The sequence below is a fragment of the Oncorhynchus clarkii genome, chromosome 4 (assembly GCF_045791955.1).
Source record: "Oncorhynchus clarkii lewisi isolate Uvic-CL-2024 chromosome 4, UVic_Ocla_1.0, whole genome shotgun sequence".
In the NCBI taxonomy this organism is placed as follows: domain Eukaryota; kingdom Metazoa; phylum Chordata; class Actinopteri; order Salmoniformes; family Salmonidae; genus Oncorhynchus; species Oncorhynchus clarkii.
In genome coordinates this window covers 68,119,900-68,142,835 of record NC_092150.1, presented here as the reverse complement: position 1 = coordinate 68,142,835, position 22,936 = coordinate 68,119,900, and the positions used below count along the sequence as shown (strand labels likewise).

General features: G+C 45.8%; 1 protein-coding gene across 7 annotated transcripts in view; it reads right to left on the bottom strand.

Moving 5' to 3' along the window:
• LOC139407170 (protein enabled homolog) overlaps window positions 1-22,936 on the bottom strand; it is a 158,625-nt gene that overhangs the window by 77,201 nt on the left and 58,488 nt on the right. For 2 of the 7 annotated variants that reach the window (XM_071150688.1, XM_071150694.1), the window contains exon 1: window positions 16,107-16,263. The exons of 3 other annotated variants lie outside the window; for them this stretch is intronic. In XM_071150688.1, coding sequence (XP_071006789.1) covers window positions 16,107-16,120 — 14 coding nt within the window. In that variant the 5' untranslated portion in view covers window positions 16,121-16,263. Of the gene's footprint in view, window positions 1-7,749; window positions 7,842-16,106; window positions 16,288-22,936 lie in introns of those variants that run through there. 2 more of the 7 variants (XM_071150692.1, XM_071150687.1) reach the window with 2 other exon arrangements.

Below are 22,936 nucleotides of genomic sequence, written 5' to 3'. Positions count from 1 at the left end.
CAGCTAGCGCCTCCAGCAGAGCTGTGAGAGAGCAGGCAGTTAGCTCCTCTTGACGTCAGAGCCAACAGAGCTGTGAGAGGCGCTCCAGGGACTAGCTAGGCCTGCTTATGCAATACAGCACCTGCCTTCTATATCCCTACCAAAGAATAGATGGCAAATGGATCACCGCTCTGATTGTTATTGCTAAGTACAGGAAGGCAAATACTTTTTGAAGGAACACTCCAATATTTAGGTTTGTAAAAGGCTCCAAATCATTATTTTCTTCAACACAGTCGAATGAACAGACCCCATGGCGGTTCGTCAGCAGACAGACATCACTCCCTCCACCGCTTCCTCTGTCCCCTGTAGGCGCAACACCAAAGAGAGGCCTTGGTCCGTGGCTGTGTATTTTCCACATGGCCACAGAGAGAGCAGAGGAAATCCTGATCTCTAAATTGTGTACTTGCATGCAGTGGTTAGGATTTAACAAACAGGAATGTTGGCATAGGTATCTGTCCGCAGTTTTAATGCCATGGCTATTGTTGGCTTTAATAAGAGGCTGAACTAGGCTCTACACTCATAGTCTGGGCAGAGGCCCGTTTCCAAGCTGAAAAAAAGAGGACAAACCCTGTAAAATCTAAACAAAACAAAGTAAGACAAAGAAACACGAAGGACAGTGTTTTTCCCCCACAACTAATGTTGTAGGCTCTTAGTAGATTTCGATAGAACATGTTTGTTTTGGGCTTTGACTCAGCTCTGAGGCCCGAAGACAGAAGAGAATGGAATTTCCATGGTGTCTGCTCTGACTCACAGAGGATGCTGGGGACCACATCTATGTGGTTCCTGTGGCTGGATGAGAGGACCAGGGTTGAGGGCTGGGGGGCTGTTCATGGAGCAGTGATGAGAGACAGGCACATCCGGCTCCAACCCGTCCACAGAACACTCAACACTGGGGCAGATTTACTGCCCACTGCAGACAGAGATGGCAAGGGCGTAGTAGCATCCAGAAATAAACACAGGGAGGCTGTACAACCCTACTAGACGCTACCTAGAAACAGTCAGATAAGTAGTCAGAGTACCTCAGTCATCTAATGAGGGCTCATTTACCTGGAGAGGGTCTCATGAAACACGCCAGGGGGATTTATCATCTCCACAGTGAACCAACACAATATGGATGTGTCAGTTCAGCATTCTGCCTGACATGATTACATGTCAACCACATGTCAGTGAGGGGAAACAAGAGCCTTCTTCCAGCCAGTCAGTCCATCTGTAAGGCATTAGGGGATGGGAAAGGATGTAGGGGAGGGTCTGGTTCAAAGTTAGGGCTGAAGACTTCAACTGGACGCAGAAATTCCAGTAGAGTCTGAGTGAGGACTCCTACGGGACACACCGACGCATACAGTGCATTTGGAAAGTATTCAGACTCCTTCCCTTTTTCCACATTTTTCTACATTACAGCCTTATTCTAAAATTAATATTTTTTTCCCTCATCAGTCTACACACAATACCCTGTAATGACAAAGCGAAAACAGGTTTTTAGAATTGTTTGCAAATGTATTACAAATAAAAACAGAAATACCTTATTTGCATAAGTATTCAGACCCTTTGCTATGAGACTCGAAATTGAGCTCAGGTGCATCCTGTTTCCATTGATCATCCTTGAGATGTTTTTACCTGTCGTAAATTCAATTGATTGGACATGATTTGGAAAGGCACACACCTGTCTACATAAGATCCCACAGTTGACAGTTCATGTCAGAGCAAAAACCAAGCCAGGAGTTCGAAGGAATTGTCCATAGAGCTTCAAGACAGGACTGTGTCGACGCACAGATCTGGGGAAGAGTACCAAAAAATGTCTGCGGCATTGATGGTCCCCAAGAACACAATGGACTCCATCATGTTTAAATGGAGAAAGTTTTGAACCACCAACTCTCTTCCTAGAGCTGGCTGTCTGGCAATCGGGGAACAAGGGTCTTGATCAGGGAAGAACTCAATGGTCACTCTGACACAGCTCCAGATTTCCTCTGTTGAGATGGAAGAAACTTCCAGAAGGACAACCATCTCTGCAGCACTCCACCAAATCCGGGCTTTATGGTAGAGTGGCCAGACGGAAGCCACTCCTCAGTAAAAGGCACGACAGCCTTTTACTGAGAAACAAGATTCTCTGGTCTGAGGAAACCTGGCACCATCCCTACGGTGAAGCATGGTGGTGGCAGCATCATTCTGTGGGGATGTTTTTCAGTGGCAGGGACTAAGAGACTAGTCAGGCTCGAGGGAAAGATAACAACGACCCTAAGCAAACAGCCAAGACAACGCAGGAGTGTCTTCCGGACAAGTCTCTGAATGTCCTTGAGTGGCCCAGCCAGAGCCCGGACTTGAAGCCAATGGAACATCTCTGGAAAGACCTGAAAATAGTGTGCAGCAATGCTCCCCATCCAACCTGACAGAGCTTGAGAGAATCTGCAGAGAAGAATGGTAGAATCAACCCAAATACAGATGTGCCAAGCTTGTAGTGTCATACCCAAGAAGAGTCAAGGCTGTAATCGCTGCCAAAGGTGCTTCAACAAAGTACTGAGTAAAGGGTCTGAATACTTATCTAAATGTGATATTTAATTTATACAATTTTCTTGATAAATTTGCAAACAAATCTAAACCTGTTTTTGCATTGCCATCATGGGGTATTGTGTGTAGATTGATGAGGGGAAAAAATGTTAATCCATTTTAGAATAAGAATGTAATGTAACATGGAAAAGGTCTGAGCACTTTCCCAATGCACTGTAGATTGTAGACAAACACCACTGGGGCGAGCCTAGAACGCTTTGATCCACCAACGGCTGGTTGCCAAGATATTTCCCAAACCCAGAAAGTGCAAACGCATACACACCGCAGCTGGAGTGTGCAGCAGGACAGCACACCTCCCCACATGGACATTCAGTGCAGCAGAGTGAGAATGCCAGTACAGTACTAGTCCCCACTTTGCCTTACAACCAGCCCCTCTCAGGTGGCCCCCGGCTAGTGTCAATCACACAGGAGTGAGGAGGAGCAGAAGCTCAAGGTTAGCCTGACACCAGAGTACTGCTAGCTAGAGATGGGACAACAATTTAAAAGCAGCTTAACTTCTGTGAAAAGGTTTATTAAGTTGTTAAATAAAAGTTATTCAAATCTCAAACAGCAATACTTGATGTTTGTGATTCTGTCTTGTGTGCAGATAGTGGACTGTTCCATTTCAAGAGCTCTTCCTTCAACAGATCACAGAATGTGGCACGATTGTTTGCTCAGCAAACATCCACAGAGGTAGTTTATACACTCCTCCGGTTCACCACCTACAAACCTGGAGCAGACAACACTCTACATTCCTCTCAGCATATAGTAGAAGAGCAGAAGGGAAGCGGTGAGAAATGCCACTGCTGAAAACTCAGTGATGATTGAGGTGCCAGAAGCCTGCTGGTCCTCAAACTGTTAGAGGCCCATTGTAGGTGGAGGTGTTGGGTTTCAGAGCCTTAACATAATGTTGGGTTTCTATCTGAGATATACCCTAGTGTTTAACCCAAAAGGCTCAGACTTGTATTTTTCTATCTACGCGGGCCGGCACGCCTGTCTCACTGGACCATGGCTCCGGGTGGACCTGCTCTGACTTGGGCCAATGCCGGGCCACTGGTGCTCTTCAATGGCGTTTACATAACAAACCATGTCTGTGAACTTTAACACCTTCTCACAAAGCAACAGTGTTGATGCAGAGGTTGTTAATTCTGCTCACCACAAGTCTTTAGAGTCCCACTCCTGATGGAAACACAACAACACTAGAGTTCACATTGACATAAAACAGTGGTGACACACAGGTCTTAGTAGAGTCCCAGTCAGGTGGAGGTGTTCCACTCGTCTAGAAGTAGGACCAACAGCACCTGGCCTCTGCTGTTAAATATATGGGAGATGCAGTATCAAGGCTGACGCCAGCAGGGTAATCACGGACACATCGTGCCCTCTCCCTCCGCTTCGACGTGTATACAACTTAAGACACCCGAGTGACGATGTCATCAATAAGGAATTAATTTGCTTCGTGAAACGGTTCATCAATAGTCTGGTCCCATCTGTATGTGGTCTAGCAAACATGTCTGGCATGACAACAGTCCGTGGCAGATCGTTATAAGAGTTGGCTAGACAACATAGCGATCTGTAGCCAGGATCGTTTCTAGCAGGAGCATTGGAGCACTTTGTGGTCTTGTTAGCACTGTCAGTCCCAGTGTAAGAAATAAATACCATGAATGCACTACATTTTTTGGAACTGACTAAATAATGTAACAGAAATAGAAAGAATAGCCTTGGTCATCAGGAGTAGAATTACTCAACAGCAGATTCAGGAGTTTCAGTCCAAGCTGTTGCCTTAAAATGGTTACAATTTGTACTGACAACATTGACTGGTCCTAAAAGACAAGGTTGTGTGTGTGTGTGTGTGTGTGTGTGTGTGTGTGTGTGTGCCTACGCATGTGTGTTGCTCTCCATCCCCTCCACAGCATGTCAGAGTGCAGGGGGAACATTCCAAGTGGAAAGAGAGAGCAGAAAAGAAATTCCTTTTCATTCCCATAATATCCCCCTCTGAGTTTTCACTGCACGCCCCTCAATCTCACCAGGTGAAACTAGTAACGAGGATGGGGGGGTAGACTATGGGGGTAAGGGGTTAGACTATGGGGGTAAGGGGGTAGACTATGGGGGTAAGGGGGTAGAATATGGGGGTAGGGGGGTAGACTATGGGGGTAGGGGGGTAGACTATGGGGGTAGACTATGGGGGTAGGGGGGTAGACTATGGGGGTAGGGGGGTACACTATTGGGGTAGGGGGGTAGACTATGGGGGTAGGGGGGTAGACTATGCGTGATAAATGTCAGTTCCTCATCGTCTAATTGCATGTTGTAGACATATGTAGTGAGTCCCCTCCCCTCAGCCCTGCTACACTAGTCACAATCCTTCATTGACATTTCCTCCAGTCTTTTAATAGGCTGAGAGAAAATACAGCCATCGCCTTAGCAACACTGTGTGTATGTGGGTGGGTTTTTAATGTGGATCCCTAGCTGCTTCCACATAGCTGTGAGAGTGAGACACTCCTAGACTAAACCATTAATCTCTCACTATTTCACACACACACACACACACACACACACACACACACACACACACACACACACACACACACACACACACACACACACACACACACACACACACACACACACACCTGATGAATATCAGACAGGAGGGACTGACCTATTGCCTTTGTGTGTGTGACGGTGTGTGTGACGGTGTGAGTGTGTCACTATGTCCACGGGTGGGGAGGGAGAGTGAAGAATCGAGAGAATGTAAAACAACTGTTACTACGCACAGCGAGTAAGACTTATGGCCACAGCCTGGACTCTGTCATTACACAATGCAGTCTGATTATCCTCCACGACAGCCATACACAGGCAGCCCACTCCTCCCCACCACCAACCCTACCCAACCCAGTACAGCACAGAGGGAGCTGACGGCACTCACTGCCATGAGTCATCCATAACACCAGCAGATTTGGTGGGAAGAGAGGGATAGATAGACAAAGATGGAAAGGGAGAGATAGCGAGAGCCAGTGTTCATTCATGCTGCTCACTAGGCAGGACAATGTGAGGCATGATCACTGTAAAAACAGGCGGGCGGGCCCCTTAGGTGATCTCTTCTAGCTGGCATGCTGGGGCCACAGCTCCAGTAGATGGGCTGTGTTGACGAGCCAGGGGAGGCAGCTCTTAGTCGACTGGCACACAGACAGGAACACACTCTAAAAAAGGGACAGTTGGGAGGCGACTGACTGAGCGCTAATACCTTTATAACGATGACTTTGTGGGCTGTTCACACTAGGCCTCATGCAGTAGAGGCGAGCGCAAAGTACAATTAACATGTGAAATGTAGCTCAGCTGGAACAGGAGGCCTTTGCTTGCTTTCAGGAGATTAGTGGAAATGGGACTCAACTTGATTCGCTTCTGTGAAGCTTCGTTCTGAACATGTGAAATTCTCAGTGCATCTTCAGGCCAGATAACAAGAGTCAGTACCTTCTCTTGTTCACCTGAGCAAGCTTGTTGAGTGGTGCCTCAACACTTACAACACAGAGTAACACTGGATTCAAGTAACTGCGTCAGGTCCAAGGAAGTCAAATTCAAATGGACCTTTTCAGGGAAAAAACATAATGTGAAGAACACTGAAAACATCCCTGTGGATTCAGTTCCACCCTAATGAAGCCATTCACCATACGACCCAGAGGAGCACTAGATTACTGGGGTCCTTCCCTGGTGTGATCAACAGGTAGACAGACGGCTCTCATTGGCTATAATTGGTCTGACCTTCGACAGCACCATGCCAACGAGCGCCAGAAAGACCCCCTGGGGAGTGGCGGAGGAAACACTGTGTCGTTCTGGGGTTCTGAATACCAGGAAGGGACTAGTGGTGAGGCGTGGGAGAGACATCATAATCCATTGTTGTCATACCAAAACTGTCCTCCTCTGCGTTCACCAGGTGTGACGGAATCATAACTCAAATCACAAAGCAAAAAAACAACCCAAAACTGGTTCCACATCAACAAAATGATGACAGAGACAATGCAACCCAAAGAAAAACATGTCGTCATACAGAAGGTGTTTGAGGGGAAACTTAGTTTGCATGCTGCCCCAACCCACCGGAAGCTTTGACCTTGTGAGCACACTGCTAGCGTGTGTGAGTGACAGCAGCAGCACTGTGTTTGTGAAACCGCCAACCTCATCAGGTGTTTACAGGGTGGCTGGCGGGGCGGTGAGAAAGTAGCAGGTGAGCAGTTCCTCTTCTGGAGTTTTTTCACTGGATGAGTCCTATGTGGCCATTCAGCCAGTCACAGAGAGGGATTCATATGGAAGACAGCAATCAATCTCCCATCACCCCGTGGGCTAGCAGAGCAGGCCCTGTTGGGCTGCATGGGAACTGGCTGGGAACTACTGGTTTTCATTAGGCTCGGGGTTGACTGGCCAAGTTGTTTGTTGTTGTTGTTGTTGTTGTTGTTACTGAACATGGGATTTCGAAAGCTAGACTCGTTCCTAATGCATCAATCCACAGTGGAACGTTCAAATGAAAGGGAGAGAACACTGGTGAGGCCTACATTTTTTTAACTTGAAAACATGCCTGAAGTGACATTCCCAAATGTATATGCCTAGTTACAAACAAGGATTTTGTGTCAGCGCACATTGGGTTGACATGTGAACAAACTGATATAAATATTTGACGAGGATCCTCCTTTGCTTACCATGATGTATTGCTTATGTTCCGGCGGCCACATGCAGTAGAGTACATGTCCGCAGCTCCTTAGGGAGCGATGCAGCAGAACGATACGATGAACAGAGAAACCGCAGCATCTGGGAACCACTCATTGTAACAGTAACAACATCCCCGTCAAAAGAAGATATCCAACATCATACCAGGGGAATCATTTCACAATAGACATTAACGGCCCAAACTCTTCCTTCGCCTATATCTCTGTCATACATCAAGGCTTCATGTGAAGCCACTCCTGTCTAACCCATGAAGATGTGTTCAAGACAACAAAAGCCAAGAGGCTCTGTTTGGCATGAATATGCAACAGTTGCTTTGATGAGGAAGACAAGACTGACAGGCACCAGGCACATTCTGTACTGAGAGACAACCCATCCAAGATCCAACGCAGAGGAGGGATCTAGTACTATATTAGACTATACAGTACAGCAGGCAGGCAGGCAGGCTACAGTACCTACCGGTAGATATCCATTTTGGAAGACAAGACGCATGCTCTTTCATTGAGGATGAAGCTGGAAGCCTTGCAGTGTGTGGAGGTGTGGAGCTGCATGGTTCTCCCCCAGGCCCCCCTCCACCCCACCTCCACGCTCCCCAAGACTCAGTGCCCAACGGTTGTTACTGCTGCCAGACGCTCTGTGGTGCAGTCCGTCCCTCCCTCCACCTTCCGCTCTACCACCCTGTCTGATTCATGTTGATGCCCACTTCTTAAAAAGGCATTCGTGAGTCATGATGAAGCGATGCATGGGTGCTGCAAGTCAGCCAGTCAGCCAGTCAGCCAGTCAAGCAGCCAGTCAGTGATGCTCCTCCATGCTAGCCTAGCTTTGTGATGTGAACGGCTGCTGATGCTGAATCCGGCTTTTCACAGTGGTAGAGGGTAACCTGGCAACAGGCGCTCTCCTCTCCATCCCTCGCAGGCAGCCAGTTGTTAAAGGAAGATCACGTTTGGAGAAGATGAAATCACAGCACACACAGCAGATATTTCTTCTCCTCCCCCCTCTCTCTCTCTCTCTCTCTATCCCAACCCAGTCGTTCCTCTCTCATCTGCATCTCCCTCCAGAATATACTCATCATAATAACCAGGCAGAATTATCTGTGTTTCGAGCCTGAACCAAGCGTTGTCATGACACGTTTGACAGGGAGGAATTCTCCCTTCCTGCAGGTGATAACGATTATAAAACTACAAAGCTAAGGAGGAGCCGTTGTCTGAAAATGAATGCACCTGACCAGAATCATCTGTGTTAAAGGCTTATGTAACATGTCTGCATGTAGGCTCCAGTATAGAAAGAACACTAAGGGTAAGGCATTGCTCCTGGGGTCGGGAAACTGGCCTTTCTCTGCACGTCAACACACACCCTTGAGCAAACATTCTCCCACACACAACCTTCAGCCAACAACATTCACCTGGACACACACACACTTCTCCTCCTGTAGGCCATCATTGTAAGTAAGAATTTGTTCTTAACTGACTTGCCTAGTTAGAGAAAGGCTACATACGAGCTACTCCATGTTTGTTAGAAACAGTCTGTCAGCACAGTGAGAGAGGACAGGATTAACCATGCCGTAGCCCCTACAACAGGGGGATATTTTTAACCCTGGCTGATTAAACCATAGAACCCTACCACTTGCTCACCGTCACTTTAACAGCTTGAGGTCAAAGTTGTCTTTAACCACAGATTTAGGATCAGATTACCAGACCCATAATCCTAATCTTAGTCTAAGCATTAGAGGGGTGAAAAATATCTGGCCCTGTATCAGTGGTTTGAGACAACATCTACCAACTCCAAAGATTCTACTTCCCCCGTCCATAAGGCCCCAGGAGGTCTGACAGAACAGATGCATTCTGGTCATGGCGTGAGGCGAGGGTGGGCGGCAGAGAGAGGAGGGATTCCAGACCTCACCGCATGTGAAGCGGCTGTTGGTTCGCCATGGGAACGGGAGTGAGTGTTAAATCAGCTACAGGATAAGGACCCAGTCGGTCACAGGACAGAGCAGGGCTGGCCCAGCAGATGCACAGTCGTTAATCAGGACCCCAGTCACCCTTGCACCCATAAACACTGCTGTTAATCTGTTGTTGATTGGGCACTTCCATTTCCAGAAACATTTCCATACCTCGTTTATGAGACTCATCTCACTATAGATCACTGGTTCTCAGTCCTGGTCCTGGGGACCCAAAGGGGGGCACATTTTAGTTTTTACCCTAGCACTACACACCTGATTCAAATCATCAAAGCCTTTTGATGAGTTGATCATTTGAATCAGGGGTGTAGTGCTAGGGGTAAAAACTAAAATGTGCCCCCCTTTGGATCCCCAGGACCAGGACTGAGAACCAGTGATCTATAGATGACTAAATCACTGAACATCACAGAGTGTGTTTACATGCTAAACAAAAAATGACAATGAATTGTGACAATATTGTCCACCTCGGTTTCTGTTTCCTCAGTATAAAACCCCGGTTGAGAAAAAAATACATCTGCCCTGGTAATTCATTTCAAAGATGAATAAAAGCACTTACATGAGAGCTATTCCTCACACGTTCAGCAACCTGCAAAGTCAATAACTGTCAAAACACTGGTCTCACATTAAGAGCTGTACGATTCAATTAGGGCCTGCACTCACAAAGGAGAACCAAACATGTACTGACAACAGACACGTTTACTGTCACAGAATGCCCAAAAAACTGAGTGCAAATGATCTATAAATGAAACGCAACATACATATGTTTGGTACCTCAACCACCACAGCCATAAACTGACAGCAGGCAGTGGTATTCACCTGTGTAATGCCAAGCCCCTAAAGCTAGGCAAGCCAGGCTGACCATATGTGAGAAGGAGTTCTGCCTTCTCCCACCCCTGCCTCCCCTCACTCCCCCACCACCTCTCGGGAGCACACATGGTGCGAGGGAGGGGGGTGTGAGACTCCTCTGTGAAGGTATTTTGAGTTTAGTGCCACAACAGGTGGCTGGGGCATGCTTGGCAGGTTACTCAGTCAAAGACATCTATCTCTCCACAGCCTTGAAAGAAAGAGAGAGCGAGAGAGAGGAGATAGTGAAGAATAGGAAGAGAGCGATAGTAAGAGAAAGGGGGAAAAAGGAGGGAGGTGTAGAGAGAGATAAGACCACTCAAGGAGGCATGAATGATTCAGTTCTTCACTTCTACAGCCTGCAGCTAAGATGCCAGACCGAGAGCGAGAGAGAGAGAGAGAGAGAGAGAGAGAGAGGGGGGTGTGTGAGAGAGAGAGAGAGAGAGACTGAGGTGAGAAAGGTGTGTGAGAGAGAGAGAGGCTGAGGTGAGAGAGGTGTGAGAGAGAGAGAGAGAGAGGCTGAGGTGAGAGAGGTGTGAGAGAGAGGTGAGAGAGTGAGAGAGGTGAGAGAAAGAGAGACTGAGGTGAGAGAGGTGTGAGAGAGAGAGAGAGAGAGAGAGGGAGAGAGAGAGGGAGAGAGAGAGAGAGAGAGAGAAGCGAACGAGAACAGGAAGAGAAAGGAAGAGAGAGAAAGAGTGAAAGAAAGACGGAGGCAATACAAAGTGTAGAGAGAGATAAGACCACTATCAAGGAGGCATGAATGATTCCGTTTTTCACTTCTACAGCCTGCAGCTAAGACACAGCCACAATGCCAGACAGTCAGAAGAGCTGAAATTGAACATTATATTCACATTGGGATTCAGGGCCTGAAACAGTGATGGAGTATTAAGATTTTCCTCCTTCCTTGACCATACAAGAGTCACAAAGAAGATGGTGGTCCTTACTAAAAGCACAAACAAATGAGTGTTTTTCCATTGGTCATGTTCACAATAATCACAGCCATCTAGGCTCCAGTACCTCACAGATAGGGGGAAGACATAGCTACACACATTCAGACAAGCATGACATCACTGACAGGAACCAATTGTTCAGTAAAATGAATGGCGCAGGCAGCTGAGGACGACAACATCATAGATCTTCCTGGATCTTAAGTAAAGAATCCCGAAGGGACTTTGAGGAGGCTCTTATTCCCAGAAGCACCAATACCATGCAGGCGGCAGATGATCACATGATCTACTTCAGCGTTATCACTTTGTGGGTGAGACTTGACGAGGAGCCATTCATCACTCAACTGTACAGGACCACCGACACCTTGCTTAGATCACCTTCACCCTTTCCAGCTGCGCTCCATGACTACATGACATCCGAATGCCCGGGAATCAATACCCCTTTAAAGGAGCCCTTCAACCCTAGCCCACTGAAGGGACATACATCAGGACTGATATACCAGTATCCCCTCTGTCTTCCCCGCTATCTGTCCAGCATCTGAGCATGTCTGGATGAAAGCTGAGAAACTAAGAGTAGAATGAGTAATCAAGCAGTAAGTCAGCACTCTTCTGCCCACGGGTTGGGAAAAGGGTCACAGCTGAGTCTGACCAGTGACAGGCAACCGAGGCAGTTCACAAGGAAATGTACAACAGAGAGAGAACGGCAGGGAAACTACAGAGTGCTGAATAAATGTGTCTTTTGTTGCTAAACTAAGGACGACACCCAGCTGCCCAAATGCTCTTCTCGTTCACTTATGTTCTCTGCACAGACAAGCCAAGTCAGTCGCTGATCAGATCAACATCTCTGCTGCACTTTAAGAAGTCACGACCAAGAGGAGGAAACATGTAGATGAGGAAAAGATGGAGGGAGAAAGGGAGCAAGGGAAGGAGTAGAAGTGGGGTCTTGTGTTACAGTGCATACAGCTGTTAAACATTACTGGGTCAGTGGCCACGCTGGTGGCGAACATATCCCTACTGCAGTGTAACATCAGACCCCAGGCCTCCATGAAGCTCCCCTGAAGCCTAGGCCTCTCGGACACAGAAGAGACTATATGGAGGAGACTATATTGAGCTTCAGCATCAATCAAATCAGCAGAGTAAATCACCACGAAGGCTAGAGCCTGGCGCCTACACTGTCACCTCACTACAGGACATCATAACCAGAGTGAGAAGGGAAGGGAGGGAGAGAAGAAGAGAGAGTCCGGAGACAGGAGCAACAAATAGGGGAGAAGTTAGGAAGGAGGACAGAAAGGGCCAGAACGCATGAAACAATTCATGATATCAAGAATGATCAGAGAACAAGGTGGGGAAAGTGAAAGAGAGAAGGGGTTGAGAGGTAAAGACAGAGATAGGTCAAGATAGAGTGTGAGAGTAAGAGAGAGAGTTGAGGTAGAAGTTCTGCCAAGGCTGGGTTTTAAAAGGAGCTCGCCAAGCTAGGTTAGCGACACCGTTCAAAGTATTAGGGCTGTCACACGCCCAGACAGAGGTAATGGATAACCAACACATGGAAAAGACTCCCTGCTCCACCAGATGCCTTTAACAGCTCTGCAGACAGTTGTGCTGCAACAGTTTTTACATTTACAAAAAAGTATTTGTGTTATTTGTGTTACTGATGGTAGGCTTAGTTTCTTTGGTCCCAGCTCTCTGCAGGTCATTCACTAGGTCCCCCCGTGTGGTTCTGGGATTTTTGCTCACCGTTCTTGTGATCATTTTGACCCCATGGGGTGAGATCTTGCGTGGAGCCCCAGATCGAGGGAGATTATCAGTGGTCTTATATGTCTTCCATTTCCTAATAATTGCTCCCACAGTTGATTTCTTCAAACCAAGCTGCTTACCTATTGCAGATTCAGTCTTCCCAGCCTGGTGCAGGTCTACAATTTTGTTTCTGGTGTCCTTTGACAGCTCTTTGGTCTTGGCCATAATGGAGTTTGGAGTGTGACTGTTTGAGGTTGTGGACAGGTGTCATTTATACTGATAACAAGTTCAAACAGGTGCCATTAATACAGGTAACGAGTGGAGGACAGAGGAGCCTCTTAAAGAAGAAGTTACAGGTCTGTGAGAGCCAGAAATCTTGCTTGTTTGTAGGTGACCAAATACTTATTTTCCACCATAATTTGCAAATCAATTAATAAAAAATCCTATAATGTGATTTTCTGGATTTTTTTTCTCATTTTGTCTGTCATAGTTGAAGTGTACCTATGATGAAAATTACAGGCCTCTCTCATCTTTTTAAGTGGGAGAACTTGCACAATTGATGGCTGACTAAATACTTTTTTGCCCCACTGTCTGCTGAGCACATGTTGGCTGCTTTTCCATCACTCTGCGGTCCAACTCATCCCAAACCATCTCAATTGGGTTGAGGTCAGGTGACGACAACAAAGTTCTCACTATGGTGTGGCCATGAAGAGATAAACAATTATAGCAATGCAAGAAGAAAAACAACCATGCCAAACAAGTTCATAACCAACTCAACCAGGAATAAAACACCCCATAAAAACATGTCTTGAGAAAATGGCTCAACCAGTCCCTCAATAACAAGAAGTTGACTGTCACACCGGTTCCATAAAACCACGGTGATCTATATACTAACTCTTGATGAAATGGACTACCACCCTAACGCCATCTGTTCATGCCTTTGACATATGGCAATGTGTCCAATTTTCTGTAGCTGCATCTCCTCAGAAGCACCGGGGAGGGCTCTCTAAAGTGCAGCTGGTTAGGAACATGACCATCGGGGGAGCGAGACAAAACACACAGCTACGGCAATTAAGTCAAATTGATTCCACAAACCCGGGGGAGGCTACAGCCACACTTCAGCAGCTGATACACGTGTTCTGTAGAACAGCACAGCACACAACGAAAGACAATATACACATTATACCACGTCCCATTGTCCTGTACACTAATGTAAAAGACCTACATATAGAACACATGGCTGAACATACAGTACATATACATCAGTGGAGGCTTCTCAGAGGAGGAAGAGTATCATACAAATAAAAATAGTGAAACATTTAAAAAAGTGATCCTTTTTTAGATAAAACTATACTATATATATTAACATCACCAAATAATGTATTTAAACACACTGTTTTCCAATGAAGGTCTACAGTTGCCTCAATAGAACTCTGCAGGGTAGCACCATGGTGTAGCCGGAGGACAGCTAGCTTCAGTCCTCTTCACTTTCACTTACTTAGCTAGCCAATGCAGCTAGTTAGTTTGGCCTACTCAAACATATGGCTCAAACAGAGAGGGATGCTATGTTAGCTAACTGGCTACAGCTATCCACACGTGAAGGGAAAAGGTGAGAAGAGTGTACATGTGAGAAGGAATTCCACAACAAGCAAAATGATCATACTGTTTATATGTGGCTGCTATGAAAGTGAACTGTGTTTGTGTGTGATATGGGGTGTATTCATTCCGGCTATTCTGTTGAAAAAAAAAAAATCTTAAATGAAGCGAACGGGACGAAATAGGGATAAACACACCTTAATTTGTACAAGCAAGAAGACAAGTACATTAGAGTGTCTAGTTTGAGAAACAGACGCCTCACAAGTCCTCAACTGGCAGCTTCATTAAATAGTACCCGCAAAACACCAGTCTCAATGCCAACAATGTCAATAATGAAGAGACGACTCCAGAATGCTGGCCTTCTAGGCAGAGTTCCTCTGTCCAGTGTCTGTATTCTTTTGCCCATCTTAATATTTAATTTTTATTGGCCAGTCTGAGATATAGCTTTTTCTTTGCAACTCTGCCTAGAAGGCCAGTGTCCCGGAGTCACCCCTTCACTGTTGACAGTGGGGACTGGTGTTTTGCGGGAAATACTTAATGAAGCTGCAAGTTGAGGACTTGTGAGGCGTTTGTTTCTCAAGCTAGACACTCTAATGTACTTGTCCTCTTCCTCAGTTGTGCACCGGGGCCTCCCACTCCTCTTTCTATTCTGGTTAAAGCCAGTTTGCGCTGTTCTGTGAAGGGAGTAGTACACAGCGTTGTACGGGATCTTCAGTTTCTTGGAAATTCCTCGTATGGAATAGCCTTCCTTTCTCAGAACAAGAATATACTAATGAGTTTTAGAAGAAAGGTCTTTGTTTCTGGCCATTTTGAGCCTGTAATCGAAACCACAAATGCTGATGCTCCAGATACTCAACTAGTCTAAAGAAGGCCAATTTTATTGCTTCTTTAATCAGAACATCAGTTTTCAGCTGCGCTAACATAATTGCAAAAGGGTTTTCTCATGATCAATTAGCCTTTTAAAATTACAAACTTGGATTAGCTAACACAACGTGCCATTAGAAAACAGGAGTGATGGTTGCTGATAATAGGCCTCCGTACGCCTATGTAGATATTCCATTAATAAGTTTCCAGCTACAATAGTCATTTACAACATTAACAATGTCTACACTGTATTTCTGATCAATTTGATGTTATTTTAAAGGACAAAAAAATACCTTTTCTTTCAAAAACAAGGACATTTCTAAGTGATCCCAAACTTTTGAACAGTAGTGTACATACATATTTACAGTACATACATGAACACTCATGCACGCCCCCAGGGTAGGACTTAACTAAACAGCTTTTTATGAACTCATACCGAGTGTGCATCAATAAATATAGACCCACAGCAGCAAGCAGCTGAATGCTCCAGTCACTTCATCACAGGAGAAATACTGTCCTGTAACTGGACAGGAACTAGATCTGAATGGATTCTAAGAGGACATGGTCTATTAATATGAGCTATTCTGCTGGTAGATAAAAGCCCCTATTAGACTAGGCTCTATTAATGAATCAGTTCTGGGATGGAGAGTAGAGAGGCTCACCAGTCAGCAGCTATGAAATCAGCACAGACAGACTCTGCCCTAATCCAAACTGGGAATAATGTAGTCACTGACTAGGTCAACTCTAGAGCCTTCTTAAAACAGAGACATAAGGAGAAGAGGACTCAAAGGAAACCGCTTGCTAACATTACAAACCCACTACGTTCCCTTCCCACTCTTCCCCTGCTCGACAGAATCGCCACAGCAAGGACTTACGAGTCACGTGTCATGGCGGTGGAGGCAGCAACAGGTGTATCCAGCACCAACAACTGAGAAACGTCTGTCTGTCTGAGAGGGTCTGCCTTCGTCTGTGTCCTGCGAGGTCCAGAGAGGTGTCCAAAGAAATGCCCGACAGCACAGTGAGGCGACTGTGTAGACTAGAGGCTCCAACGGGCCTGCTGTCACTATGACCCCTCCTCCAGGGGGCTAAATCGGGCACTCAGGCAGCCCCCCACAGAATGAATCCCTCACCCCAGGAATAAACATGCTGACTGAAAGGCGTCATTGGGACGGTTTTGTCCAGGGGCTTTTCTGAGAGAGAGCACCCCACCACCTCACCTCTCAGGGCTCCTCCCTTGCTCCAAACCCATCCTACCCCCTGCCCAACAACCCTTTAGCACTCACAGTACAGCGCTCTGATATGTTGGTCCGGTGAGCAAGGGGGACATTTTAGATATGACTGACAGACAAGCCAATGTATATTTGTCTGTAAGGCTGTATCACCATGGAGTATCAGTTTGGCCATACAGTATCACCCAACTCAGTCCAAGTCTCTAGCTAAATCAATGGAACCATGTGACATAATGATAGACCCTTGACTTCACAGAGAGACATGATATAGGACTTATCATACAGCGTGTGAAGCACTGCCTCATCGTATTGATTCATCAGACTCCATTCTGAGGTGTTTTAAAACAACATCTAGTCATGTGACATAATTGACTTCACAGAGAGACATGATATAGGTCTTATCATACAGCGTGTGAAGCACTGCCTCATCGTATTGATTCATCAGACTCCATTCTGAAAGGCCAACCTAATTCAAATAGGAAATGTGGGTCAAGACTTTAGTGTGTTATATGTCAAGGACCAAAAGGTCACAAGGTCCCTTTCCAGACCGCCAGGGCTAGGAGGAGTTTACAAGAACAATGGGGTCCTAAATCAGCACCCAAATAGAATCCATACTCACTGAACCCTCAGCAGAGCAGGCCACTGGCCCCCCACCCTAAACCTTCACAACTATTGTAAGAGGATTAATTAATACTTTGACATTTGCTGACCCTCAGACTACAGGAGCTGAAGTTGCCCATAGACAGTGATCTAAGGGTAAAGCGCCCTTGCCCGCCCTCTGGGACTTTCTCCTGTATGTATGGGGAAGATGGCACCACCATGAGAGTGGACTGACGAGAACAAGAGGAGGAGAAACTGGCAACTGTGACTGAAACAAAAACCCATCAACACAATAAACAAGTCACTGTCTTAAGACAGAGATCAAATATATCACTTCTTTATAAAAAGAGCTCTCTCCCTCCCCAGTTAACATTTTATCCTTATGGTCCATTGATCCTGTTTCTATGGTGACGTGGCCCTTTCATTCCAACGCAGGGAAATGGGCCAGTGGATTTTCAGGATTAGGGAGACATCCTTCTGCCTCTCAGATGCATTGTGTGTGTGTCCTTCTTTTGTCCTGGGTTAAAAACATCCTGCTCTGCTAAAAACACAGAATGAAGACCCGGTTCAGTCCAGGTCAGTAGTCAGGTGGGTTGGTACTAAACACAGCTCACTCTAGGCCAAGTCTCTTAACCTTTCAGAGGGAGGGAGGGCACAGGGCCTTGCAGATCACCAGGTTGACATTCTCCCACCCCAACAAAAAAAAACGCAACAACGCGCCCATGCAAAGCCCTCACTCTGACACTCAGAAACATATTCCAGTGTCTGCCTGCAAGCTGAAAATCTTTGCCAGTGTGTGCGCGGGCATGTTTACGCTACCTGCCACTCCCCCATCCGAACGTCAGGCTACTGTACTGATGTTACGAGCATAATTCAGAAGACAGGGAGATTTTTTTTATTAGCTAGAGAAGAATGGATTCACATTTCAGAGCTAGTAAAGGATGCTATAGGCATAGTTAGCTAGCTAGCTAGCTAGCTCAAAGGACATTCAAAGTTCCTCCATAGAAGCCGCTCCTCCTATGTACAGTCGGGGCCAAAAGTTTTGAGAATGACACACATATTCATTTCCACAAAGTTTGCTGCTTCAGTGTCTTTAGATATTTTTGTCAGATGTTACTATGGAATACTGAAGTATAATTACAAGCATTTCATAAGTGTCAAATGCTTTTATTGACAATTACATGAAGTTGATGCAAAGAGTCAATATTTGCAGTGTTGACCCTTCTTTTTCAAGACCTCTGCAATCTGCACTGGCATGCTGTCAATTAACTTCTGGGCCACATCATGGCAGCCCATTCTTGCATAATCAATGCTGAGAGTTTGTCAGAATTTCTGGGTTTTTGTTTGTCCACCCGCCTCTTGAGAATTGATCACAAGTTCTCAATGTGATTAAGGTCTGGGGAGTTTCCTGGCCATGGACCCAAAATATCAATGTTTTGTTCCCCGAGCCACTTAGTTATCCCCTTTGCCTTATGGCAATGTGCTCCATCATGCTGGAAAAGGCATTGTTCGTCACCAAACTGCTCCTGGATGGTTGGGAGAAGTTGCTCTCGGAGGATGTGTTGGTACCATTCTTTATTCATGGCTGTGTTCTTAGGCAAAATTGTGAGTGAGCCCACTCCCTTGGCTGAGAAGCAACCTCACACATGAATGGTCTCAGGATGCTTTACTGTTGGCATGACACAGGACTGATGGTAGCGCTCACCTTGTCTTTTTTTCCGGATCGGAAGGGATTCGTCAGAGAAAATGACTTTACCCCGGTCCTCAGCAGTCCAATCCCTGTACCTTTTGCAGAATATCAGTCTGTCCCTGATGTTTTTCCTGGAGAGAAGTGGCTTCTTTGCTGCCCTTCTTGACACCAGGCCATCCTCCAAAAGTCTTCGCCTCACTGTGCGTGCAGATGCACTCACACCTGTCTGCTGCCATTCCTGAGCAAGCTCTGTACTGGTGGTGCCCCGATCACGCAGCTGAATCAACTTTCGGAGACTGTCCTGGTGCTTGCTGGACTTTCTTGGGCGCCCTGAAGCCTTCTTCACAACATTTGAACCGCTCTCCTTGAAGTTCTTGATGATCTGATAAATGGTTGATTTAGGTGAAATCTTCCTGGCAGCAATATCCTTGCCTGTGAAGCCCTTTTTGTGCAAAGCAATGATGACAGCATGTTTCCTTGCAGGTAACCATGATTGACAGAGGAAGAACAATGATTCCAAGCACCACCCTCCTTTTGAAGCTTCCAGTCTGTTATTCGAACTCAATCAGCATGACAGAGTGATCTCCAGCCTTGTCCTCGTCAACACTCACACCTGTGTTAACGAGAGAATCACTGACATGATGTCAGCTGGTCCTTTTGTGGCAGGGCTGAAATGCAGTGGAAATGTTTTTTTGGGGGATTAAGATCATTTGCATGACAAAGAGGGACTTTGCAATTAATTGCAATTCATCTGATCACTCTTCATAACATTCTGGAGTATATGCAAATTGCCATCATACAAACTGAGGCAGCAGACTTTGTGAAAATTAATATTTGTGTCATTCTCAAAACTTCTGGCCACGACTGTATAATTCTGTGGACTTAAGTCAGATGATGCAGGTCATAAGATGTCCAGCCTTCGAGCCTCCTCCTCAAATGTTCTCGCTCTATTTCAACCTGCAAAATTTCAGTTGCATCTTGCGCCATAGGCTACACTTGTCCATCACGCACGTAAACAACTAGCTTGCCTGCTCTATCAGCACTGATTGGAGGAGTCATTTCATTTGCTAAAAGTTTAAAAAATGGATTTCACAGTAAAACATTTTTTTTTTAAATAAAAAGTTACAACACCTGTTAAAAATGCAGCAGTAAGTGGAATTGCATCTGTGAGATGCCGGAGAGGAAATTATCCCATGGAGGGAATCACAGTTGTGTCTGAATCCGCACATAAATCAGAGGCCTGCTGAGCTAGCTGGGTGGCTGGGGAGAAGCTTGTATTATTTGTTAGCAACCAGCCGTTGCTACAATAACCTTGAAACTGGTTGTGAATATTTTACTGATGCACAGCAGAGAGCTGGGGGGGAATCTGAGGACACTCATGTCTGTCTGCATACTATTCCTAACACGCACAATGAGCTTAAAGTCAGCCACTATCTTAGTACTGTGAGTAGAGTCTGACCGATGTAATGTAATGAGATAAATGTTTTAAAAAAAATGTTATTTCACAGGTTAAAAAAGGAACAGAAAGGAACGATATAAAGCAGTACTTTTTTGGGGTTCAAACCTAGATATGCACTCAGACTCTTTGTGTATATGGGCCCTGGTCTGGTCTGGTCTGTGTAACTAACTGCCAAAGAGCTTTCTGTGTTGAGCAGTAAAGAGCTGAGTGATGAGGGCTGGTTGTGCCTCTATGGCCCTGATCTCTGTGGCCCAAACACAGTCACTGTTTTCATTGCAAACGTACATATGCTTGGGAATCCAGCAGAGACTGTTAGTGTCTGTCTAAAGCGGAGGGGACTGGGTTGTGGTGTGAGAGATGTCGAGGTAAAACCACCACAGGGACATTTTCTCCTGAACTACAACACAAGCATCGCTTAGAGATTGTGAAGACACCATGCTGTTGTGTAATTGCACCCAACAAGCAAATGTATCTGTGATGCACCCAAATGCACCCAAATGTATCTGATGAAGGGCTAAATCGCAACAGTGATTACTTCTCTACATTTCCCCTGATCGATAGAAGACTTACACGACGGGAGAGCTAGCCATCTTAAGACGAGAATGCACTAACTGTAAGTCGCTCTAGATAAGAGTGTCTGCTAAATTAATCGAATATAAAAATGGATAGGTGGGAAGGTCTGCTGTGTCTTTTCCCTGGCATCACAGACGGGCACCCCTGGGACCCTCGGCCTAGTTGATAAATGATCCTTTGAGGCCCCCTGAGTGACAGGTCAACAGAAGCAGTAGTCTGCCTTGTGGGTTCTATCAGTCAGCTTGTCAGCAGACTTCCCAGCCTGGTCACAAGCTGGATCTGGCCCACTGCAACGCTGAGACCGTAATCCCTAAATCTTTTAATATCATGTTGAAAATGCTCTGCTGTATGGACAGAAATGCCACGATGGACAAAGATCAGGTTTCACAGCAACGGTGAGGTTGGACTCTGGGGTTGGGCTGAATCTGACAACCCTCGAACATGCAGCACTCATACACACGGCAAACCTCAAGGCCTATGCTACTGTAGTCAACTATAAATCGGGCCTTAACGTATCCCTGTAACCTCCAAAGACACCTTATAGAGAGAAGAGGCAGAAGCAAAGCTTTACAGTATATGGGTAATATGCAGAGTCAGTGAACTAAGCAAAGTCAATATACACAAACTGAAAAATCAATATATTGAGGAATTGACCTTAAAAACATCCACTTAGCAAATTGACTCCGTTGGTCTGATAATTAATAGCATCAATGCTCAGTGCTACCCATCAATGTGGATCTACAGCAGTGGAGGCTGCTGAGGGGAGGACGGCTCAAAATAATGTCCGGAATGGAGTGGATGGGAATGGCACCATGGAAACCATGTGTTTGATGTATTTGATACCATTCCACCTATTCTGCTCCAGCCATTACCACGAGCCCGTTCTCTCCAATTAAGGTGCCACCAACTTCCTGTGATCTACAGCGTACTAAAACAAGTTAGGGCTGTACTTTTGTTAGACTCAATAACAGCTATAGAGTACAAACATATATTGATGGAAGGAAGCCATGAATCTCAGTGAGATAACTCCCACATGAGTGGAATTGAGTGAGTGAGTGGAATTCCACAGTCAGCATAAAGCCAGTTCCAGAGGTGTTAAACAAACAAGAAATCTGCTTCTGATTAAAATAACACAAACTGGTCAGGAAGTAAACCTTCACAGCAGACATCTGTCTGCTTGTTTGGGATAAGAGGAGTTTACACATTGCAACATCTGAAGTGGATGCGGGCAGAATTCTGCAATGCAAATTTAACGAGACGACCGCTTGCTGTGCTTACTAAAGTGGTATAAATTCAGACTTTCCTGTACGCAAAGTGGACCGTGAGGAAATGGCACCTAAAAGATCCCACCATCTGAACTGTCAGTATCACCGCTAGAACGTTCTCTATGATGAGCACTACAGTACCAACATAGAGTTAACAGAACAATTAACAACTAAAGGTTATTGAATAAGTATAATGTACTCCTCTCTCCTCCAGGTTAAGGAGAGGTGTTTTACTGTCTGGGATGTTAGTCTAATCCTCTCCTCCAGGTTAAGGAGAGGTGTTTTACTGTCTGGGATGTTAGTCTAATCCTCTCTTCCAGGTTAAGGAGAGGTGTTTTACTGTCTGGGATATTAGTCTAATCCTCTCTTCCAGGTTAAGGAGAGGTGTTTTACTGTCTGGGATGTTAGTCTAATCCTCTCTTCCAGGTTAAGGAGAGGTGTTTTACTGTCTGGGATGTTAGTCTAATCCTCTCCTCCAGGTTAAGGAGAGGTGTTTTACTGTCTGGGATGTTAGTCTAATCCTCTCCTCCAGGTTAAGGAGAGGTGTTTTACTGTCTGGGATGTTAGTCTAATCCTCTCCTCCAGGTTAAGGAGAGGTGTTTTACTGTCTGGGATGTTAGTCTAATCCTCTCCTCCAGGTTAAGGAGAGGTGTTTTACTGTCTGGGATGTTAGTCTAATCCTCTCCTCCAGGTTAAGGAGAGGTGTTTTACTGTCTGGGATATTAGTCTAATCCTCTCCTCCAGGTTAAGGAGAGGTGTTTTACTGTCTGGGATATTAGTCTAATCCTCTCCTCCAGGTTAAGGAGAGGTGTTTTACTGTCTGGGATGTTAGTCTAATCCTCTCCTCCAGGTTAAGGAGAGGTGTTTTACTGTCTGGGATATTAGTCTA